Source organism: Clupea harengus, chromosome 16, assembly GCF_900700415.2.
Source record: "Clupea harengus chromosome 16, Ch_v2.0.2, whole genome shotgun sequence".
In the NCBI taxonomy this organism is placed as follows: domain Eukaryota; kingdom Metazoa; phylum Chordata; class Actinopteri; order Clupeiformes; family Clupeidae; genus Clupea; species Clupea harengus.
Genome location: NC_045167.1, coordinates 427,501 through 448,697, shown reverse-complemented (window position 1 = coordinate 448,697; position 21,197 = coordinate 427,501). Strand labels below are relative to the sequence as shown.

The following is a 21,197-nucleotide window of genomic DNA, read 5'->3' as shown; positions in this document are numbered from 1 at the left end:
GTGGGCACTGGGCAGTACTAGGAAGAGCCCTTATCTCAAAGGTAGGTGCACTTCATTCTATGAGTTTCCTTCATAATTAGTCATTTGGTTAACCATCGTCACATTTTGCAGTGGTAGGAGGTTCACTCACACTCCTGCAGCCACCTCCCAATGTGTTGGTCGGGGGAAGGAGCCCACTGATGTAAGTTGATATTGCTGCATCATTGTGTAATGATTCTATACATGTCCATTGTGTGTGTCTTTTAAAACCAAAGACAATTTTCCAACATTTCTGGCGTTCAGAGCAGAATTTTGAGGGAGGAGCGAATACATAGAAAGAAAGAAAGAAACTGGCCATTATATTTCCCTCAAAATATGGTAACTGGGGAAAAAAACTGAAAGCAGCACCTGTGAAAGTGGACTAAAGCCCTACCCCACCCTCTCTATCTCTCTCTCTCTCACTCATTAAGACTCTCACTTTTTCTAGATTTAAAATCTATTCAATTAATTGTTTTAAATTGTTATTAAATGTATAATTATTAAAAGTTTGCATTGTTCAATTCAGTCTGAGACTTGTTGTAATACATGGAATTCTGTACGTTTTGAAACACAGGTTTCTATCATTGATTGGGTATTATTTAAAAACCTGACCAAGTCACACCATTAGTGGATTGGAGGGATTATTACACCAGCAAAAAACAGCAGTAATGATCATTATAAACTGTATGACAAGCAAAACCAGCTGGTATCAGCTGACCCATCAAAAATCATGTGAAAACATACCTTAAACTGGACAACTATTGGCTTGATTGGCTTAAGTTGGTCAAGCTGTTTTTTTTTCAGCAGGGTATAGATACATACGTTTTCTAATTAAGTAGGCAGGGTTCAGTTAGTATAGCACAGCAGCGCGGTCAAAAAGCCTCAGAATTATACATTTAATCATACATGTAGCCTACATGCCCATCTGCAAAGGAACAAGGTAAAACAATCGAAATTTTAAACGAATGTCACCAGATAACAAGAGCTTCAGGTAAACGGGAACATCGGTCACAACATAGGCAACGCTACTGTGTCTTTAACGTCTTCCCTACCGGTGAAGGGTAGGTTTGCTTGCATCACACATCACACATAGCCATTGTTTCCGGAGGGATGATGCTTTCAAACAGTAGACTATTGGGTTGTGCATAAAAGCGCCCTCCCGTTCGTCCCTTTTGCAGCCATTTTCTAAAAAAGTCTGCATTTAAACCTGTACTGATGTGAATTGCCGTATTCTGTAGGCTATTCTGACAATTTGCGATGGTGAAACGGAAAAGCCAGGACGATACGCAGCCGGATTATGGCCGAGGCATCCCCTTCCCAATACAGACATTTCTGTGGCGACAGACCAGGTTTGTCCGTCAGCTTTAGGTAACAGGTGCCGGGAAATGGAGGCTATCTTTGCCTTGAATCTTAGCGATGAAATAGAAATGAAGACATTATACACCAGAAGCATCGACTGGTTTATAGGTTAACAACATATTTTCAGAAATAGGATGTCAAGGTCGACATACAACTGATTTGAAAATATTTTCTGCTTTTACCTTGAAAAAACTGATAATGAAACTGACACTGTTACCGAAAACAGATCTGTTATGATTTTCAAAAGGCAAAGGACATGATTTAAATTTTTCAGTAACATATTTTGTAGGGGGAGGCTACAGAAAAAAATACTCTTTAGCTAATTAGCTAGTTTGATTCACATCTGGGAAACCTGCTGGCCTGTCTGCTGTAATACATGTCGCAACAAATCTATTAATCTATTCACATAACAAAATAAGATAGTCTGAAGGTTTAGCAAAGCACCAATATAAGATTATTACCCTATGTTTTCTATGGCATCTTTCAGAGCACCTTTACTTTTATTGTGTCTTTGTGCGGTAGAAATGTCTGCTGATTTCTAGTGTGTTTTGACATTTTGTTTCCAGTGCCTTTCTGCGACCAAAGTTGGGAAAGCAATATGAAGCGTCCTGTGTGGTAAGTTTAGAGTGCCACCTCACAGAATAACATCCCTAAGTGTACATCTTTGTTTCTATTTGATACTCCAGCATAGTTATTCTACCCAAATTGTTAGTCCAAATGGAATGAATATGTTTTTTTATTTGCCTTTCTGTGATGTGTTTGATAGCTGATTGACGGAAATGGAAGGAAGAAGAAAAGCAGGATCCTATTTAAATATATATATAGCTACTGTAATGTTGCCTTCTGTATGTTTTGTTTGTGTGTGTGCAGTCATTTGAGCGTGTGTTGGTGGAGAATAAGCTCCATGGACTCTCGCCTGCACTCACCGAGGCCATCCAGAGCATCCCCCGCTATGAGCTACTGCAGGCAGCATTGCCTCACGTTCTTCACTGCACGGCCATATTGTTGTCTAACAGAAACAAACTAGGTAATAACAACATATGCACATACTCTGGATATTTTGTTGAAAGCCACTCTCAATCTATCTTGGAGAAACATAAATGATGACATAATCATGTTGTCAGTGGAATACATTTAAAACTAAATCATGAATGGTAATGAGAGAAATGTTTCAGTTGGGGTTGAGGGTGAGTGACTGATCCTGGGTCAGAGTTCAGGGCTGACATTTGTGAAAATCAAGTTTTTAGCCTTGTTATCGTTCACAGATGGTGTTTTTAGCCTTTTTAACATAAAGAAAACATCTAAAAAAAACACAGAATCAGACAGCCTGGGTTTCATGTCACAAAACTAAGGAACCAATCCAGTTAACTTGCCTGTCAGGAAAAAGGGGTAACGACAGGATACATATGGACACACACACACACACACACACACACACACACACATATATATATATATATATATATATATATATGTGAACTAAAAGAGACTTTTTCCTTCTATGTTTGTCTGCATTAACATGCTAGCATTTGCTGGATTTTATGGTGAAACACTAAAAGCAATATTATGCCACCATGAGCATTTTAAGAGTAAATCGTTGCGTTTCTTGCTTGAGACAAGATATATGGATATGTAAATGTAAAATCTGTGTCTGTAAATGGTTACATGGTACATGGTAACTTGATTTGTGCATGTTTGTTTATGTGTTTCCATACGTGTGTTTTCAGGGCACCAGGATAAGTTAGGTGTGGCGGAGACCAAGCTCCTACACACATTACACTGGATGCTCCTGGAGGCCCCTCAGGAGTGCCCCTCGGGGTTTGGACAGGGCTTCGGCAGCGGTCACGGTCTCCTGGGTAACCAGAGTGCCTCACCCCCCAGTGCTTCTACAGAGGAGGATGAGAATGTCCGTTTCAAACTCTACCAGCGTAGCATGGCAACTGTTGAGTTGTTCATCTTTCTATTTGCTCCTCTCATCAACCGAATTAAGGTAAGGGGTATGGGACTTATTGATTTTTACGTGTTTGGTAGCGAAATAGAAGATGCAAGTTGCGAGTTGAGATGAAAGGAATGTTTCAAAAGCATTGATTTTATTAACATTTTATGCCAAGTGTCCAGGCTGTGGAAGATAAATAACCTGGCGCTACCACAGACCTATCAGACTTGCCCAGCTCTGCTTCCGAGTCAAAAGCCACCACAACAAATTGGAGACCTGGGCCACATTTTATGTTATGAGTAAAATTGAGGTCTCAAGATTATTATTTGGGGTATATTTTTTTTGAATCATTATTAGGGGGTTCAAACAGAGAAGCTGCTGGAACCTTCTTGTAATTGTGCTGATTACTGTGGATCCAAGCAACACAACCAATCAAACTTTAAGGTGTGGCCTGTGTGGGTGTGGCCAATCAAACTTTAAGGTGTGGCCTGTGTGGGTGTGGCCAATCAAACTTTAAGGTGTGGCCTGTATCGACTGAACAAACAGTGAACATCTTCATGAAACTTGTTTGATCCAAGTTCAAAGTATACTGAATTATTTTACACTTCATCAACTTCTCTGTCAGGACAGCATATCATAAAACTCCATCAGTGACTACTAGACTTAGAATATCTCAGCAACGCTAATAACATCTCTGGCCTCTGTGTGAGGACAATGAATGCTATCCAAAGTCTTTAGCCTCAATCCATCCTAGCCTGGGCTATATTTTAAGAATGATGTGGGCTAGCATAAATTGCTAAGACTGTTTTACCATGCTTAGACCTGCCAGTGAATCACTTAATCTCTTTTGTATTGAAAACCCAGCTACAAAACCAGACTGGTGTCTATTTTACGAGGCTGAACTAGATTACCAACAACAGAATTCAAACATGCATTACCTCGCTTGTCATTCCATCTACCTAGCATAACTAAATTAACTAACTGCTTGGGCACTGCAACTGACACATGGCGACAGAGCTTTAATCACGGGCCGGGCACGCAGCCACACGTTGGTGGCTCAAATATCAGGAAATTGGAATTGATTTGGCGTTGTACCATGTTGTGCCCTGCATTCTGGTGGTTTGTGGGGCCCAAAGTCGTTGATAGGGGCGGCCTACTGGAGATGGACAACATTGGTTACATTCTGTGAAGCAAAGACATAGCTGAAGGTCCACCCCCAGGACATTTAGATGTTATTTCCTGCATTTTAGTGGATTTTTGGGTGGTATGCTAAAGATGTGCAATACCTGAACTTTTTCTGATTCATGTTCATCTGATCATGACTTGTAGGGCCTTCTAGACTTGAGCTGCACATTCAACCAGAAAACTATTGTTGTGCCTCAATGACTGTCTATGTACCACAATACCGCAACTTGCCCATGTCCTCTGCCCCCTAGTGGAGTATGCATGCACTGCAGGTGCGCTGTAGGCAGTAGTGGGCCTTTGAATGCTATATCCATAATGACTGCCTTCATGGAGTAACTCACTAAGTCTTTGGCAATTTTGAAGAAGTTACTGAGAATAGAATTTATATTGTTACTAATATTTCAACTTATAACTTCTTAATATTTGATACTTTATTTTATAGGAAAATCTTGTTGAAAATGTATATATCAAATATGATACAGCAGGTAGGTATATATATCAAAAGGTATTTAAGGTATATATATATAAATATGAAATATGGCACAGCAAGTATTTAATACTTTTATTTATTGTAATGAGATTTTTGATTCTCATCAATCATTTCTCAGCAACCATGTAGTATATGGATCCCTTCCTGAGGTGGGGCCAAAATGTGTAGGCGGTGCTGTCATTTTTTTTCTTACGACAAGGCAAAACAAAAAGGTTGTAAAAAAGTTCCAGTACTCATGGATCAACTGTGATACCAAAATAATATCATATATGTAAAAGACGGTTTTCAAATGGTTTTGTGGCTAACATTGGATGTGTCAGTCATTACAGGGTTAAATTACTTGTACATAAAAAAAATATATTATTCTGCCTGTTAATATATTTTTCAGTACTGTTTTTATTTCCTAGTTGCACAATTTCTGCTCATTCTCTCACTTTATGCAGCAGTCATATTACGCACCACTATGGAATACGTCTAGTTGTGTGGCCTCTCCTCTCCTCTCCTCTCCTCTCGTCTCCTCTCCTCTCGTCTTCAACGTCTGTCGAGCTGGAGCTTTGCAGAAAGTTTAAATCCCCCTCCCTCTGCAGCCTGTGAATGAAATATGATTATTGAATATGACCATTCCCAGGTTGCGACCCGGGTCTAATCTGAATTGCCACAACCTGGGACTAACCCTTGTTGACTAGCTTGGTCTCAATTGACTACACGTGGGACTAACCCTTGTTGACTAGCTTGGTCTCAATTGACTACACGTGGGACTAATCCTTGTTGACTAGCTTGGTCTCAATTGACTACACATGGGACTAATCCTTGTTGAATGGCTTGGACTGAACTGACTACACGTGGGTTGAACCTTGGTCAAATAAGCCTGTTCCAACATTGGTTGTTGGTGTGAAAGAGAAGAAGTGTTAGACAAAAGCTCATTCTTTCTTGGCTAGAACAGACAACTTGTCATATTTTATCTGGACCTCTTTGATGGCCCTCTTCACTAGATTTGAGTAGAATTCATTTTCTATGTAATTTCATCCCACATTTATTGTTTGTGTTATTTGTGCTATTTTACAGAATGCGTTTTCTTTTGTTTCTATTGTAATCCTCTTGAAGTGTCATCTTTTTTCTGACCAGAACGTTCGTCTTCCATATTCTTTTTTTGTTATTGGCCAACTAACTATTTGTAATGTTAAGATAACTTCAGGGATAGCAAGTAAGACAAGCAGGCATAAGTGTGAGCAAACAAGCAGTCTCCATGGAAACTAAATAGCTTGTGTCATACTTAAGGAAAAAAAGGATGATGTCTGACGGGTTGTCTAAACTTGATGAACGAAATTCTCCGCCGAGGCGTGGATTTTTTAATACGGGTGTGGTGAAATATTCTTCTCTGACAGGGAAAATTAGAATGTGCCAATCACAAACCATTCATTGCCCAAGTGTGTCTATTTATCTGGCGAAAAAGGTTATGTTCCATCTACTGGAAGAGCGGTGCATTATGGCACATTTCTGTATCAACAAGGAAGCTGGAGCAAACCTGTGTTATGGGTTAATGCAATCTATCTTGGATATCCTCAAAGTTAACATATATCCTGACCATGCTTTAAAAAAAAGAATAAAATGTTTTAATAGGTTAAACCCCTTGAAAGACTTGTTCGTCTGGGAAGAGGTAGTCTAATTTGTTTCCGACTTTAATGAAACGCTCAGTCAGCAGTAAACTAATGTCATCCGTGATGCAAATACCCAATAATGACATTTCTTGTTATTTCTATTCACATTCACATAAGGCAGAGGAAGAAAGGGCACTTAGGCTACTGATCACTGCTGCTCTTGCATATTGTCCTCGTACTACGCTAATGTACACTGATGTCCACTCTCTCCCCCATTGATTCAAAGCTCAGCTCAACAGGCTTACACTCATCTGTCCAGTTCTGCATGCACAGACTGCACAAATAGCCTACAGTTTGTTCCCAGAATAATGCCCATGTAAAGGATACAATTCAATCTAATTAACATTGAAGAACATAGTTACTTGAGATGAACCTAATACGAGGTGCAAAAGTTCAGACGCTGCATCTATAAAAAGCAAAAAAATCACAGCTGATTTAAATTCTCCTTCACAAGTCACCTTGTGCAGCAGTACACCGCTCCTGTCACACTTAGAACGCCCCCTGGTGGCCAAATCTAAATCAAGTATGATGTTTGCTTTTTTAGACCCAGTCTCTGAACTTTTTCATTGCATCTCATACACTAGTCAAAAATAAATTCTCCAGAATAAAGGCCTTCATGTGATGGGCTATATCAATCTCAGTAAAAATAACGTTATATTGCAATGGAATCTAAGCGAGCAAACCGCTTTCTTTTTTTTTACATGGTCATAATCACATTAACAATATAACAATCAGTTTGAAGGGATATGGTATGGCATTTTAAAACAGGTCTGTCAAGCTACAATCTTGTTTCAACAAATGTAACTACGGTTTGTTCCACGGCGATATTGCTGTCTTCTTACATGGTAATTTAGTCTGATGTATTCAGTTTAAAGGGATTGTTTGACAATGCTACTGGTCAGCTTTAACCAAACCTTTCACTAGTTCATTCAGTGCCTTTGATCACACCTTTATCACTGGCTTCATTGCTTCAGCAACAGTGAGCAGGGACGTGCGGGCAGGGGAGGCAGAGCCTGTCATCGAGAAAAGTAAAAAAATATATATATATATCAAATAAATATTAATATTTCTCTACTGATCTGTGGTATAAATGTAATTTCTGCAGGATTCCAATCATTTCGAGCATTTTTATAATCAAAATCGCTGAATTTGCGCATGTCCTGTTCAAACAGACAGGAGACAGCGAGACGGTGAGGCGTGCACATGCGTAGACCCTATTCAGTCTTGTTGATCTGAGATATACCGCATTGAAAAAGCACGTAGGTGAGGCACACAGTACCTCTGCCTCAATGAAGGGGGCGTGCGAAAGCCCACCGGTCGGGTTTATGCTGGTTCTGCCGTTGCTCTTCTTCTACACTTTGACCCTGACTGCGAAAATGGAAGATTCTATTGCTAAGCTAAAACATTTCTCAAAACTGGACTTTCAATCAAAACGTGAAGTGATCAATAAAATGGGAGACCAATGCCGGAGCTAAAAGGTATGCTTCAAACGACCGGACAGAAGATAACTCGATCGACTTCTCACATTCAAAGCCAAATTGCTTTGAAAATGTTTGGAACCTCAAGAATAGATTTGGTTTTGGACGTACAGCGGCAGCTCCGTTGATTTCCCATTATTTCTCTTAGGATTGTTTAATGTCGATGTGTAACGGGTACAAATATGGGCTGCGCCTTTAAGAGGACGTGAGTTTGCATGCACGCGCAGAGAATAGGTGAACTAGCAGGAGAGCCGTTAGAGTGGCGCGAGAGAAACAAGAGTTGAGTAAAACAAAGTGAGTTGAGTTTTAAGCCAGTTACTTTTCGAATAAACCCAGTGTTGTATTAGGTGTTTAGTTTTTAGACCAGTGACGTCGCTAGAACTAGAAAACTTTTTCTTTGACGGTGCTAGTTGTGTTTCCTGGTTGCTGAATCCAGTTGCTACGCCAGCTAATTAGCTAGCTAAGGAAACTTAATAGCCTTAAACGATTTAATTGGAAGAGTTCAATTTGCATGAAATTATAGCTGGTTATCTAGCTGATGTTATAGTCTCTTCGATTTAACTCTTACAATTATAATGGGAAAAGGTAGAAACCCTCAGGGTGCTTGTGCAACTTCGTATGAATGAGTGCATATTCACACATATTAACACGAGTTCATCACAAACTAGTAGCTGCCAACTGTAGGTACCTTACCTATACCCAGTGGTTAAATTGGCTTTTGTGAGGAGGGGGAGCCCTTGTGTGCGGTCAATGGTCATCTTTCAAAAGCATCTTTATTTATATCGCTCTCAGATATATTATGAATGTATGCATTATTAGACTTAAGGGGCTCTTTTTCCACTTCTTATGTGTAGGGGTTGAATAGTTTTTCAAACAAAAAGGCTACAATTCAATGTATTATCTTTTGAATATCATCAAACAACATTAAGAAACTTATTTATTATTCACACATAACAAAGCTGCATGAAGAATATAAAATGTAGCCTATGTTCATGAGTACATTAATGCAGCTGTAGTGAATGTGACTTCATAATTCACCCTTGTTCTTAGTGTGGTTCTACACACTGTTGTTTCATGCAGTTATTTAAGTAATGTGTTATACACGTAAAAATGAATGTTCCGGGATCGCGGTCCCTTTAAATATTCTGTTGTTGTTGATGACGTGGAGCCCCATGCTTGTTAGATTACAGGGCAACGCCATCTTGTCATTCATTCGTTTTCTGCATGTAAAATAAACGAGACACACACTTGTGTTCTCAATTTGAGGAATTGCCTTTTGCTTTTAAATGCAACTTCCACACTGGTGACCCCGACGTTTGTTTGCTTGACGTATTCACAAACACGACTCGACCATGACCGCGAACGCTGTCACCCTCAAACTCCCCGAATTCTGGGAATCGTCAGCGTCGGCATGGTTTGCCCAGACTGAAGCGCAGTTCGCGTTGCGGGAGATAACCGCTGATACAACACGGTACTACTACGTTGTGTCAGCTCTCGGTAACTCAACAGCAACCAGAGTGGTGAGTCTCCTTAAACATCCTCCAGCTACGGAGAAATATGCAGCGCTCAAAGCCTACCTGTTAAAGACCTTTGAACTGTCCGACACTGAGAGAGCTAGCAGGCTTTTCTCCCTCCAAGGACTGGGTGATAGCAAACCGTCTGAGCTCATGGACCGTATGCTGGATCTCCTGGGTGAGCACAGTCCCGATTTTCTGTTCATTCAACTTTTCCTGCGTCAGCTGCCTTCCCAAGTCAGAGCTGCATTGGCCAACACCACAATCACTGACTGTCGAAAACTGGCTGAAGAGGCTGATACATTTTTCCTGGCAAGCCAAGGGCACTGTGTAATGGCCGCACTTCTTCCCACGCACCTTGCTCCTGTGACAATGGAGGATTCCACACTTGTTGCAGCAACCTCTTCTCGTCGGCAGCAGTCTTCAGGCCCCCAGCAGTCTTCTTCAGGCTTGTGCTTCTATCACGAGAAGTTTGGACCGAAGGCTCTTAAATGCCGCTCGCCATGCAGTTTCGGCGGGTTGGGAAACGCCAGGGCCGGCGCTCATTAGTGGCCATGAGTGTCGGCCGCGTAGGCAGGCTGCTTTTTATCCATGACAGCATCTCCGGACGACGTTTCCTGTGTGACACGGGTGCACAGAGGAGCGTCCTGCCTGCATCCCGTTTGGACATGGTAACCGACAGCCATGGCCCCCCGATGGAAGCTGCTAATGGGACCCCCATCCGCACATATGGAATAAGGTACATTGAGTTGTGTTTCGGAGGGCATCGGTTTGGCTGGGATTTTGTCACTGCAAAAGTCGCCGTTCCCCTCCTTGGCGCTGATTTTTTGTGTGCGCATGGACTGTTGGTGGATGTTAAGAACCGCCGTTTGATCGACGCTGTCACGTTCTGCTCTTATACGTGCACGCTCAGCGGGGCTGACTCCATACGACTGTCCAGCATGCTCTCCCCATCGGATGACTTCCACCATCTACTGGCTGGTTTTCCAGCACTCACTCAGCCCACTTTCTCTGCGTCTGCCGTGAAGCATGGTGTGGAGCACCATATCGCCACTACTGGTCCACCCGTCTACGCCCGTGCTCGGCGCCTCGACCAGACCAAGCTTGCTGTTGCTAAGGCTGAGTTTTCTAACATGGAACGCCTTGGCATAGTCCGCCGATCCGACAGCCCGTGGGCGTCACCCCTGCACATCGTCCCCAAACCTGGTGGCGGCTGGCGCCCATGTAGCGACTACCGGCGGCTTAATGAGGCAACGACACCTGACCGATACCCAGTCCCGAACATACAGGATTTTTCAGCACACCTGGCCGGTATGGTAATTTTTTCTAAGGTAGACCTCGTCCGGGGCTATCATCAGGTGCCCATGCACTCACTGGACATTCCAAAAACAGCAGTGATTACGCCGTTTGGTCTTTTTGAGTTCTTAAGGATGCCGTTCGGCCTTAAAAACTCAGCCCAATCTTTTCAGCGCCTCATGGACTCTGTTTTACGTGACCTGCCTTTTCTTTTTGTGTATTTGGACGACATTCTGGTAGCGAGCACGTCCAAATCCCAGCACCTGTCGCACCTCCGAACACTTTTCGAGCGGCTCAACGAACATGGCCTGATTGTGAACCCTGCCAAGTGCCAGTTTGGTCTCTCCACCATTGACTTCCTGGGACACAGAGTCACCAAGGACGGTGCAGTCCCTCTCCCATCAAAGGTGGAGGCGGTCACACAGTTTCCACGGCCGCTCACCGTGAAAGCCCTGCAGGAGTTCCTCGGCATGGTGAACTTTTACCACCGTTTCATCCCTCGAGCCGCTCAGCTCATGCAGCCCTTGCACGAGGCCTTGAAAGGTAAGGCCACGCACGCTGTGGACTGGACTGAGTGCAGGGACAAGGCTTTTGCTGACACTAAGGCGGCCCTGGCGCAGGCCACCATGCTGGCACATCCTTCAGCCACAGCCTCCATCGCCATCACCTCGGACGCCTCGGACTACGCTGTCGGTGCCGTCTACGAGCAGTGGGTAGGCGGGGCCTGGCAGCCGCTTGCTTTCTTCAGCCGCCAGCTGCGCGCTAACGAGCGTAAGTACAGCACTTTCGACCGGGAGCTGCTGGGTCTCTACCTCGCCATCAGACACTTTCGTTTCCTTCTGGAAGGTCGACACTTCACCGCCTCTGTCGACCACAAGCCGCTGGTTTTCGCCATGGCCAAGGTGGCCGAGCCGTGGTCTGCCCGCCAGCAACGTCATCTGTCCTACATTTCCGAGTTCACCACGGATTTACAGCACGTGGCCGGAAAGGACAACCAGGTGGCGGACTGCCTGTCACGGGCTGTGGCAGGGGCAGTCCATCTTGGTCTGGATTACAGCCGCATGGCAGCGGATCAGACCACAGACCCAGACGTGCACACCCTGAGGACCTCGACTACAGGTTTGAAAATAGAGGATGTGGTTTTTGGTGAAGCCGACACCACGCTCATGTGTGACGTCTCCACAGTCAGTCCTCGGCCGATTGTCCCCACGGGGTGGAGACGACGCGTCTTTGATGCCATCCATGGTCTCTCCCACCCTGGTTCGAAAGCGTCACAGAGGCTGGTGGCGGCAAAGTTTGTTTGGCACGGCCTCAAAAAGGACGTAAGAGACTGGGCTACCACTTGTCTTGAGTGCCAACGGGCCAAAGCACACCGCCACACGAAAGCCCCGTTAGAGTTGTTCCCGGTGCCAGAGATGCGGTTTGACCATGTTAACGTGGATCTGGTTGGCCCTCTGCCCTCCTCTCATGGTTTCACCTACCTGTTGATCATGGTTGACAGGACCACCCGCTGGCCGGAGGCTGTGCCACTGACATCGTTGGCGTCTGTCGAGATGACACGAGCATTTATCGGCACCTGGGTTGCCCGTTTCGGCACCCCTTCGGACATATCCTCTGACCGGGGCGCGCAGTTCACGTCTGAGCTGTGGAATGCGGTGGCCCAGAGCCTCGGAGCGAAACTCCACCGCACGACTGCATACCACCCGCAGGCTAACGGACTCTGTGAGCGATTTCACAGGTCGATGAAGGCTTCTCTTCGTGCCGGCCTCAAAGACAGCAACTGGGTCGACAAGCTCCCGTGGGTGATGCTTGCCTTTTGCTTTTAAATGCAACTTCCACACAGCTATCATTAAAACAGACATTGGTATTTATACAGTAGCCTATATCATCACTTGTTTCAGGATCATTGGAATCTATTACAGTTTTTCAAAATTACTTTGCACCAACAACCTTAAGTTAGCCTATGTGAACTTAAATATTTTGTGTAATTCAGAGCTGAAACCACAACATAGGGACACATGTCTTTATATCATATTAGCCTAGTATTTTAGTTAAACTGGTATTGTCAATAATATATGGAAAACTAATAGTTGAGTTTGATTATTTCAGTTAGGCCTATATTGCAAAGATCATAGGAATCTAGGTAACACTAAAGACCCCTTTGTCAGTCAATGAACTAGGAAATTATGAATTTCCAAAAAATAATACTAAAACAATTAAAGCAGGTAGCGATAGGCTACACGATTTGACATTAGCTAGCGGCTAGCTAGCCAGTGATTTGTATGGTGTTACTCGCTTTTTAGTGCGGGCGTCATTGGCCATCATAGGCGTTTGTTGTGCCCTTGTCCCCCTATGGATATTAGCCCCTTGATGAGAGTCCAACTGCACCTTGTCGCAAAGTTGTGTCATGTTTTTTCTTTGGGTTAGGATAGCTTGGCTAGTTGGCTATTAGGTTCGGTTCTGAGTGAAGGCTAAACTGCTTGGCTGCGTCCTTTAAGTTAGCTTAGTTAATTTGTTGTTTCAGGCTGAAATGTCAGTCTGAATAGCGAAAAAACAGATCATAAATAAACACTAACCTTCTTCACACATTCTAGCGATGGCGCTTTGGTGGACAGCTTATTAACAACAACAATGATCCTTTAGAAAACCATTTTAACAATCACCAAATATTGTAGGTGTCGATTTTTGACGTTCACTGACGTGCACTTCACGAGAGAATCAGTAGAATGCCCTATCACGACTCATAATTCCATGTATCATTGATTGGCTACAGTGTCTTTGAGTAGTCTTGTGAGTTATATAGTCTCATATTGCAATGCGTTTGTCAGGAGATGAAAAAATATTAAAAGTAATATATTATTATTTTACACTGACGGAGACGGAGCTGAGCTCCGGCGGGGTTTGTTGTAGACCTAAGGAGGCGGAGCTGAGCTCCGGAGCGCTCCGGCCCAATTTAACCTCTGCCTATACCTATGTAAAGAATGCTGATATGAAAAACAACCAGTAGTCAATCTGCAAGCTGCCAATTGAATCCCTTTTATTCGTATATAATATAATTAGGCCTGTCAAAATGAACGCGTTAATCTATGAGATTATTGTGGCCGAGATTAATACGATAAAATATTTTAGCGCAGTTAACGCAACTTTGTTTACTTCCGGTGTGCGTTGACCCCTGAGACGAAACCACCGCGTGCCTGCAGGAGACACCGAGACTAGTTGAAGATGGAGAGAGCTGAGGGATTGTTGGGCGGAAAGTTTCTGTTTAAGAGGCAAAATGACGGAACAGTCGACAAAACTAAAGTTGTATGTAGCATTTGTCAAGCTGAATTTAGCTATCACAGAAGCAGCTCGTCATTAAGTTGTCACCTTAATGCAAAGCACACGACAGAAAGCAGTCCCAGGTTAGATGGTTGCCAACCCACACTCCACCATTTCTCTAGGAAAATAACTAGACCATTCTGTGAAAAGGTTACCAACGCTTTAGCAGTTTGGGTTGCCGGTGACTGTCGGTAGTTATGTGCGCAATTAAACATATCTAAAATACACGCTGTCTGAAGTGATTACTCGTTAATTTATAAGATTTAGTCTTTGGAAACAAACTTTTAATCGCGATTAATCTAGAGTAATGAATTTCAAAAGGTGAGATTAATTAGTAAATTTTTTTTGTATCTACTGACAGCCCTAAATATAATATAACTGTATATGTCAGCTGTCTCATTTGTATTTACTGCAGGAATCAGATCTAACCTTTCGATTGGCTAGTGGCTTGGCTATTTGGCAGCCGATGTGGGAGCACCGTCAGCCTGATGTGCCAGTTTTCTCTGCCTTCATCAAACCCGTACGCAACATTGTAACAGGTGAGTATTTCAAGGTGATGAGATGTTACTAATAACTATTGGATACAAAAGCTCACTGTTTAGAAAAATAAAGAGTACTTACCTTGTTATGATTAGGAATAAAGACTATTTACCTTATTACCTTGTTATGAAAAGCACTAGTAGACTGTTTAGAAATGGGCACGTATAGGAAAGGACTTTCACTGTTTGCCGGGGCGTTGACTTTTCACTTTTCTCTGCATTTCCCCTTTGCCCCACGTGTTAACAAAAGCCAAGAGAACCTCTACAGGGATCAAGCCCTGCCCCTCCCAAAGTGATAGTAACCCTGGGCCAATGGTAAGTGATCTTACCAGCCAATACTTTTTCCCACAAACCAACTCTCTGACTCTAATTCACTTTTTGGGTATTGTACATTGTAACATAATTATTTCTGAAGTCTCTTTTATCTGAAGATGTACTGACTGTAGCTGAGGTTATGTATTATAGCGTGGTGATTTTCTTAGGTCATGCAAGACTGCAATGATTAGGTTTAAGGAAACCTTACGTAGGTGCCCTGTGTTATATGTTTTTTCCTTTTAAGGCAAAATAGACATTGTTTCTATACAACTAAATGTCAGTCTGGTTGTCTGGTCAAAGACAGTGTTACTCAAAAGAGGTGATAAATGATATCAGATCAAAACATGTAGCTTCTAATAGGCTGATGCTTCTGGTTTTGTAGTTGGTGCTTTCTTGATGCAGTGGATTTCATACTATGGTACGACGTTGGCCTGTCAGGAATCATTTTCAAATGATTTCCCTTCAACTACTACAATAGAAATAGCCATATTAGTAAAGTACCTTCCATGAATCTATGTATGACTTCTTTGGGCATTGTCCAAAATCAGACTCATAAACCAAACTAAAATGTTAAAGGCCTTCTATTCTGACTAACATTTTAAAAGGCCAGGTATTTAAAAAAGATTCCAAACTCAGCAGAGGCTCTGTTTATGCACAGGTCATAATTTGAAACAGCTTTGGGAGCAATTTAGACACTAATACTATTAGAGACCTTATACTAAAATTAACTTAATATGTCTCACCTAATACTAAACTAATTCTTCTCTCAGAAGAAAATCATAGTTGTATATTAATTTGGTGTGCCAAGAAGAAAGGCAATACAAGTCAGTTGCTCTCTCTAGAGAAAAAGGATATATTTAAGAGTTTTTCACCTCTCTTTTGACATACTGCTATAGTGTTTTTTTTTCATTATGTATCTAAATTACAGTTTGTATGTAAAATAAAATGCATCTTCCCCCTCCCCACCTCTTTATCCTCAAGGGTGTCCAAGTGGTCTGTGAGACGAGCCAATCTAATACCTCTCCCTCTCCTGGAGGACAGAGTTGTCGTCGTGGTAATTCCGTGGAGAGTAGTGGCATCTCACAACAGACTTCACAGAAGAGGTGAGTGGGACCATAGTTGGGGTTAGTTATACACAAACACACTGATATAGTGCAACTTGTTTTAAACCAATATTCACAATTGCTTTTGCAATACATCTGAGTGCGAGTCAAATCGTAAGATCACGTGCACATGAATGCAAGAGAGGACGTTAAGCGCAGTCACCCATACATGGGTCGAGACACCTTCAATTAGTAAGATTAAATCTTCCAGGTAAACTTCCCCACTGAAGGCACATGCCAATGGATGAATGTGTCCTGTGTTCGGAGTTAAACTAAATAAAGACAAGGATCAATGAATATATTTATTCTTGCGGAGATCATGCAGAGATCAGAGTATTGCGCTGCAGAGTATCATGGTGGAGAGTCAAATAATTGGGGTATTAGTTTGAATCATTTAAACTGATCATCCTCCTCATGCAAGTTTTTCAGTGAAGTATCTTTGAATAAAGAACATTTTATGTGTAGAGAAGTGTACGGCACAATTTAAGTGCGTACACACCACTGATGCATAAGACCCAACATCTGGTCAGGCTAACTAACTAAAACACACCACTGATACATAAGACCCAACATCTGGTCAGGCTAACTAACTAACTAACACACTTGGGGACATTATGGTCTAAATGTCAGTCTAGACAATTAAGGTGCTAAGGGCATTTCACACATTCTAAATTATTCTGTATTATTGTTTGACATTTTAGAAAAAAAATGTTTTTTTTGTTGTTTTTAATGTTGGAACGTGGAACTATGAATGAGAATAGTCTAGATTGCCGTACTTACACAGATGGCAGTGCTAAACGACAATCATAAGACGAGCGCAGCATCCTTTGTTTTTAACAACCTAGTGTAATTTTCCTTCCTCATCTGTCTCTACCTGTCATCACTCTGTTTCCCATTTTCTGTCCCCACACTTTAAGGTTTTCAGCCCCTGATGGTGTGGCAGTGTCCTCCTTCTCTCAGAAGGCCAGGTATGCCACCTTCTTTGACGTGGCAGTCCTGCGTTGCCTCCTGCAGCCCCAGTGGGTAGAGGAGGGCGTTTATTGGGCACTCATGTTCTACCTGCACCGGCTGAGGCAGATCCTGGAGGAGAAACCACACAGGCAACCAGAGCCACCAAACACAGCTCTGCCACGGCCACGCAGCTCCTCTATGGTGGCGGTGGCCCCCTCATTGGTCAATACACACAAGACACAGGTAAGACTCACTTAAATCCCATTCCTTAAAGTCATTTTAAACACAAGACACAGGTAAGACTCACTTAAATCCTATTCCTTAAAGTCATTTTAAACACAAGACACAGGTAAGACTCACTTAAATCCTATTCCTTAAAGTCATTTTAAACACAAGACACAGGTAAGACTCACTTAAATCCTATTCCTTAAAGTCATTTTAAACACAAGACACAGGTAAGACTCACTTAAATCCCATTCCTTAAAGTCATTTTAAACACAAGACACAGGTAAGACTCACTTCAATCCTATTCCTTAAAGTCATTTTAAGGTCAAAGCTCTGGAATTGAGAAAGTAAACACTTGTAAATGCTTTTGGATCCATTTAAGAGAGTTAAAACATGAAAACTCTGACCTGCATTCGTTACAGTTATGAAATAGGGATTGCAGTGTTTCACACCACAGCAGACTAGTGTGTTCTCACAAATCCTTGTAGTATATATTATAAAACACTACAAAAGTATTACGTTAAAGCCACACTAAGCAAACTAGCTGGCTTTTATTGGTACCTATTTAGCTGTTATTAGTTTTTGCAAGACAAGTTTGTTAGCTGGCAGCTGGTTAGCCCTCTGGTTTAAGATAAAAAAGTCTGTCATGCCTATTTAATTTACAGGGAAAGGGCAGGAAGCAAAATGTTTGGTATGATTTTCTAAAAGCATTTTATAAACAATGGAACAAAATAGAAATCACACAATTTACCTTTTAATAATTTGTGTGATTTATACTGAGGGAGTCGAGGGAGCTGAGGATGATTAGGAAAGGAGACACTTTTTGATCGTGTCGTTGTTGTATATAGAGCTCAATGCAGACCGAGAGAACAGTCTCTAAGACATACAGTTCAGGTGTTCAAAAGGAAATCAACTATTAAGACCTTGGATTTTTAGAAGAATGAAGAATTTCAAAATGGCTGCATGTTCCCACCCCACCATATTTCAGGAAACTGCACATATAACGGTCTCTACTAATGTTCTTAGAGAAATGAAGGGGAGGAGAGCAGCTTAGACTCCAGTAGCAAGGATGGTATCATATGAGTCACAGAAACAAATGTCATGTGCATGCTTGATGGATTGCGTGTGGTATGATGACCGAATTGGCCTAGTTTATGTGTTCTATTTTACCCATATATTCTTTGTTACTTATTTACTGCTGGTATTTTCTAGAAACCACCCTGATACATTTGGTGTGTGTGTACATGTTCAATGACTCATTTGGTGTGTGTGTGTGTGTGTGTGTGTACATGTTCAATGACTCATTTGGTGTGTGTGTGTGTGTGTTCATGTTCTGACTCATTTGGTGTGTGTGTGTTCATGTTCTCTGACTCATTTGGTGTGTGTGTGTGTGTGTGTGTGTGTGTGTGTGTGTGTGTGTTCATGTTCCCTGACTCATTTGGTGTGTGTGTGTGTGTGTTCATGTTCTCTGACTCATTTGATGTGTGTGTGTGTGTGTGTGTGTGTGTGTGTGTGTGTGTGTTCATGTTCTGCCTCATTTGGTGTGTGTGTGTGTGTGTGTGTGTGTGTGTGTTCATGTTCTGACTCATTTGGTGTGTGTGTGTTCATGTTCTGACTCATGTGGTGTGTGTGTGTGTGTGTGTACATGTTCAATGACTCATTTGGTGTGTGTGTGTGTGTGTGTGTGTGTGTGTTCATGTTCTGACTCATTTGGTGTGTGTGTGTGTGTGTGTTCATGTTCTGACTCATTTGGTGTGTGTGTGTGTGTGTGTGTGTGTGTTCATGTTCTGCCTCTTTTGGTGTGTGTGTGTGTGTGTGTGTGTGTGTGTGTTCATGTTCTGACTCATTTGGGGGGTGTGTGTGTGTGTGTGTGTGTTCATGTTCTGGTTCATTTGGTGTGTGTGTGTGTGTGTGTGTGTGTGTTCATGTTCTCTGACTCATTTGGTGTGTGTGTGTGTGTTCATATTCAATGACTCATTTGGTGTGTGTGTGTGTGTGTGTGTGTGTGTGTGTGTGTTCATGTTCTGACTCATGTGGTGTGTGTGTGTGTTCATGTTCTCTGACTCATTTGGTGTGTGTGTGTGTGTTCTCTGACTCATTTGGTGTGTGTGTGTGTTTATGTTCTCGGACTCATTTGGTGTGTGTGTGTGTGTGTGTGTGTGCATATTCAATGACTCATTTGGTGTGTGTGTGTGTGTGTGTTCATGTTCTGACTCATTTGGTGTGTGTGTGTGTGTGTGTGTGTGTGTGTGTGTTCATGTTCTCTGACTCATTTGGTGTGTGTGTGTGTGTGTGTTCATATTCAATGACTCATTTGGTGTGTGTGTGTTTATGTTCTCTGACTCATTTGGTGTGTGTGTGTGTTCATATTCAATGACTCATTTGGTGTGTGTGTGTGTGTGTTCATGTTCTGACTCATGTGGTGTGTGTGTGTGTGTTCATGTTCTGACTCATTTGGTGTGTGTGTGTGTGTGTGTGTGTGTGTGTGTGTGTGTGTGTTCATGTTCTCTGACTCATTTGGTGTGTGTGTGTGTGTGTTCATATTCAATGACTCATTTGGTGTGTGTGTGTGTGTGTGTGTGTGTTCATGTTCTGACTCATGTGGTGTGTGTGTTCATGTTCTCTGACTCATTTGGTGTGTGTGTGTGTGTGTGTGTGTGTGTGTGTGTGTGTGTGTGTGTGTGTTCATGTTCTCTGACTCATTTGGTGTGTGTGTGTTTATGTTCTCTGACTCATTTGGTGTGTGTGTGTGTTCATATTCAATGACTCATTTGGTGTGTGTGTGTGTGTGTGTGTTCATGTTCTGACTCATGTGGTGTGTGTGTGTGTGTGTGTGTGTGTGTGTGTGTGTGTTCATGTTCTGCCTCATTTGGTGTGTGTGTGTGTGTGTGTGTGTGTTCATGTTATCTGACTCATTTGGTGTGTGTGTGTGTGTGTGTGTGTGTGTGTGTGTTCATGTTCTCTGCCTCATTTGGTGTGTGTGTGTGTGTGTGTTCATGTTCTGACTCATTTGGTGTGTGTGTGTGTGTGTGTTCATGTTCTCTGACTCATTTGGTGTGTGTGTGTGTGTGTGTGTTCATGTTATCTGACTCATTTGGTGTGTGTGTGTGTGTGTGTGTGTGTTCATGTTCTCTGACTCATTTGGTGTGTGTGTGTGTGTGTGTGTGTGTTCATGTTATCTGACTCATTTGGTGTGTGTGTGTTCACTGACTCATTTGGTGTGTGTGTGTGTGTGTGTGTGTGTGTGTGTACATGTTCTCTGCCTCATTCCGTTGATGCACACGCAGGACATGATGCTGAAGTGTAATGAAGAGGAGAAGTCTCTGAGCTCCGAGACCTTTGGGAAAGTGTCCTTCACCAACCTGCGGAGGCAAGCTGTCCCTGATCTGGCCTCGGACCTGGGCAATAGCATCCTCAAGAAGGTAGGGCCCAGAATAATTGTCCTAAATTTCCCTCGGGATTAATAAAGTATCCATTTATCTATCTATCTAATTTTGAAAATGTGGACCATTGGGTGGATCTCAATAGTCTCAATTCAGGGCTTCTTAATCGTGTTGCTTACATTTACATTTAGTCATTTAGCAGACGCTTTTATCCAAAGCGACTTACAATGTATACACATTTTACATTTACACTGATCGCACACTGCACATCAGGAGCAATTAGGGGTTCAGTGTCTTGCTCAAGGACGCTTCGACAGGGAATCGAACTAGCGACCTTCTGATTACTAACCGACTTCTCTACCTCCTGTACCACTGTCGCCCCCCTGCTTGAGCCGCCTTGCCCCCCTGCACTGCCTCCTGTCCCTTGAG

General features: G+C 42.6%; 1 protein-coding gene across 1 annotated transcript in view; it reads left to right on the top strand.

Moving 5' to 3' along the window:
- Positions 1–1,106: 1,106 nt before the first annotated feature.
- LOC105905295 (protein unc-80 homolog) overlaps positions 1,107–21,197 on the top strand; it is a 122,349-nt gene continuing 102,258 nt past the window's right edge. Inside the window, exons 1-9 of the mRNA XM_031583209.1 lie at positions 1,107–1,367; positions 1,944–1,992; positions 2,248–2,404; positions 3,105–3,367; positions 14,668–14,791; positions 15,042–15,106; positions 16,088–16,209; positions 17,127–17,403; positions 20,673–20,807. Coding sequence (XP_031439069.1) covers positions 1,276–1,367; positions 1,944–1,992; positions 2,248–2,404; positions 3,105–3,367; positions 14,668–14,791; positions 15,042–15,106; positions 16,088–16,209; positions 17,127–17,403; positions 20,673–20,807 — 1,284 coding nt within the window. The 5' untranslated portion in view covers positions 1,107–1,275. The remainder of the gene's footprint in view (positions 1,368–1,943; positions 1,993–2,247; positions 2,405–3,104; positions 3,368–14,667; positions 14,792–15,041; positions 15,107–16,087; positions 16,210–17,126; positions 17,404–20,672; positions 20,808–21,197) is intronic.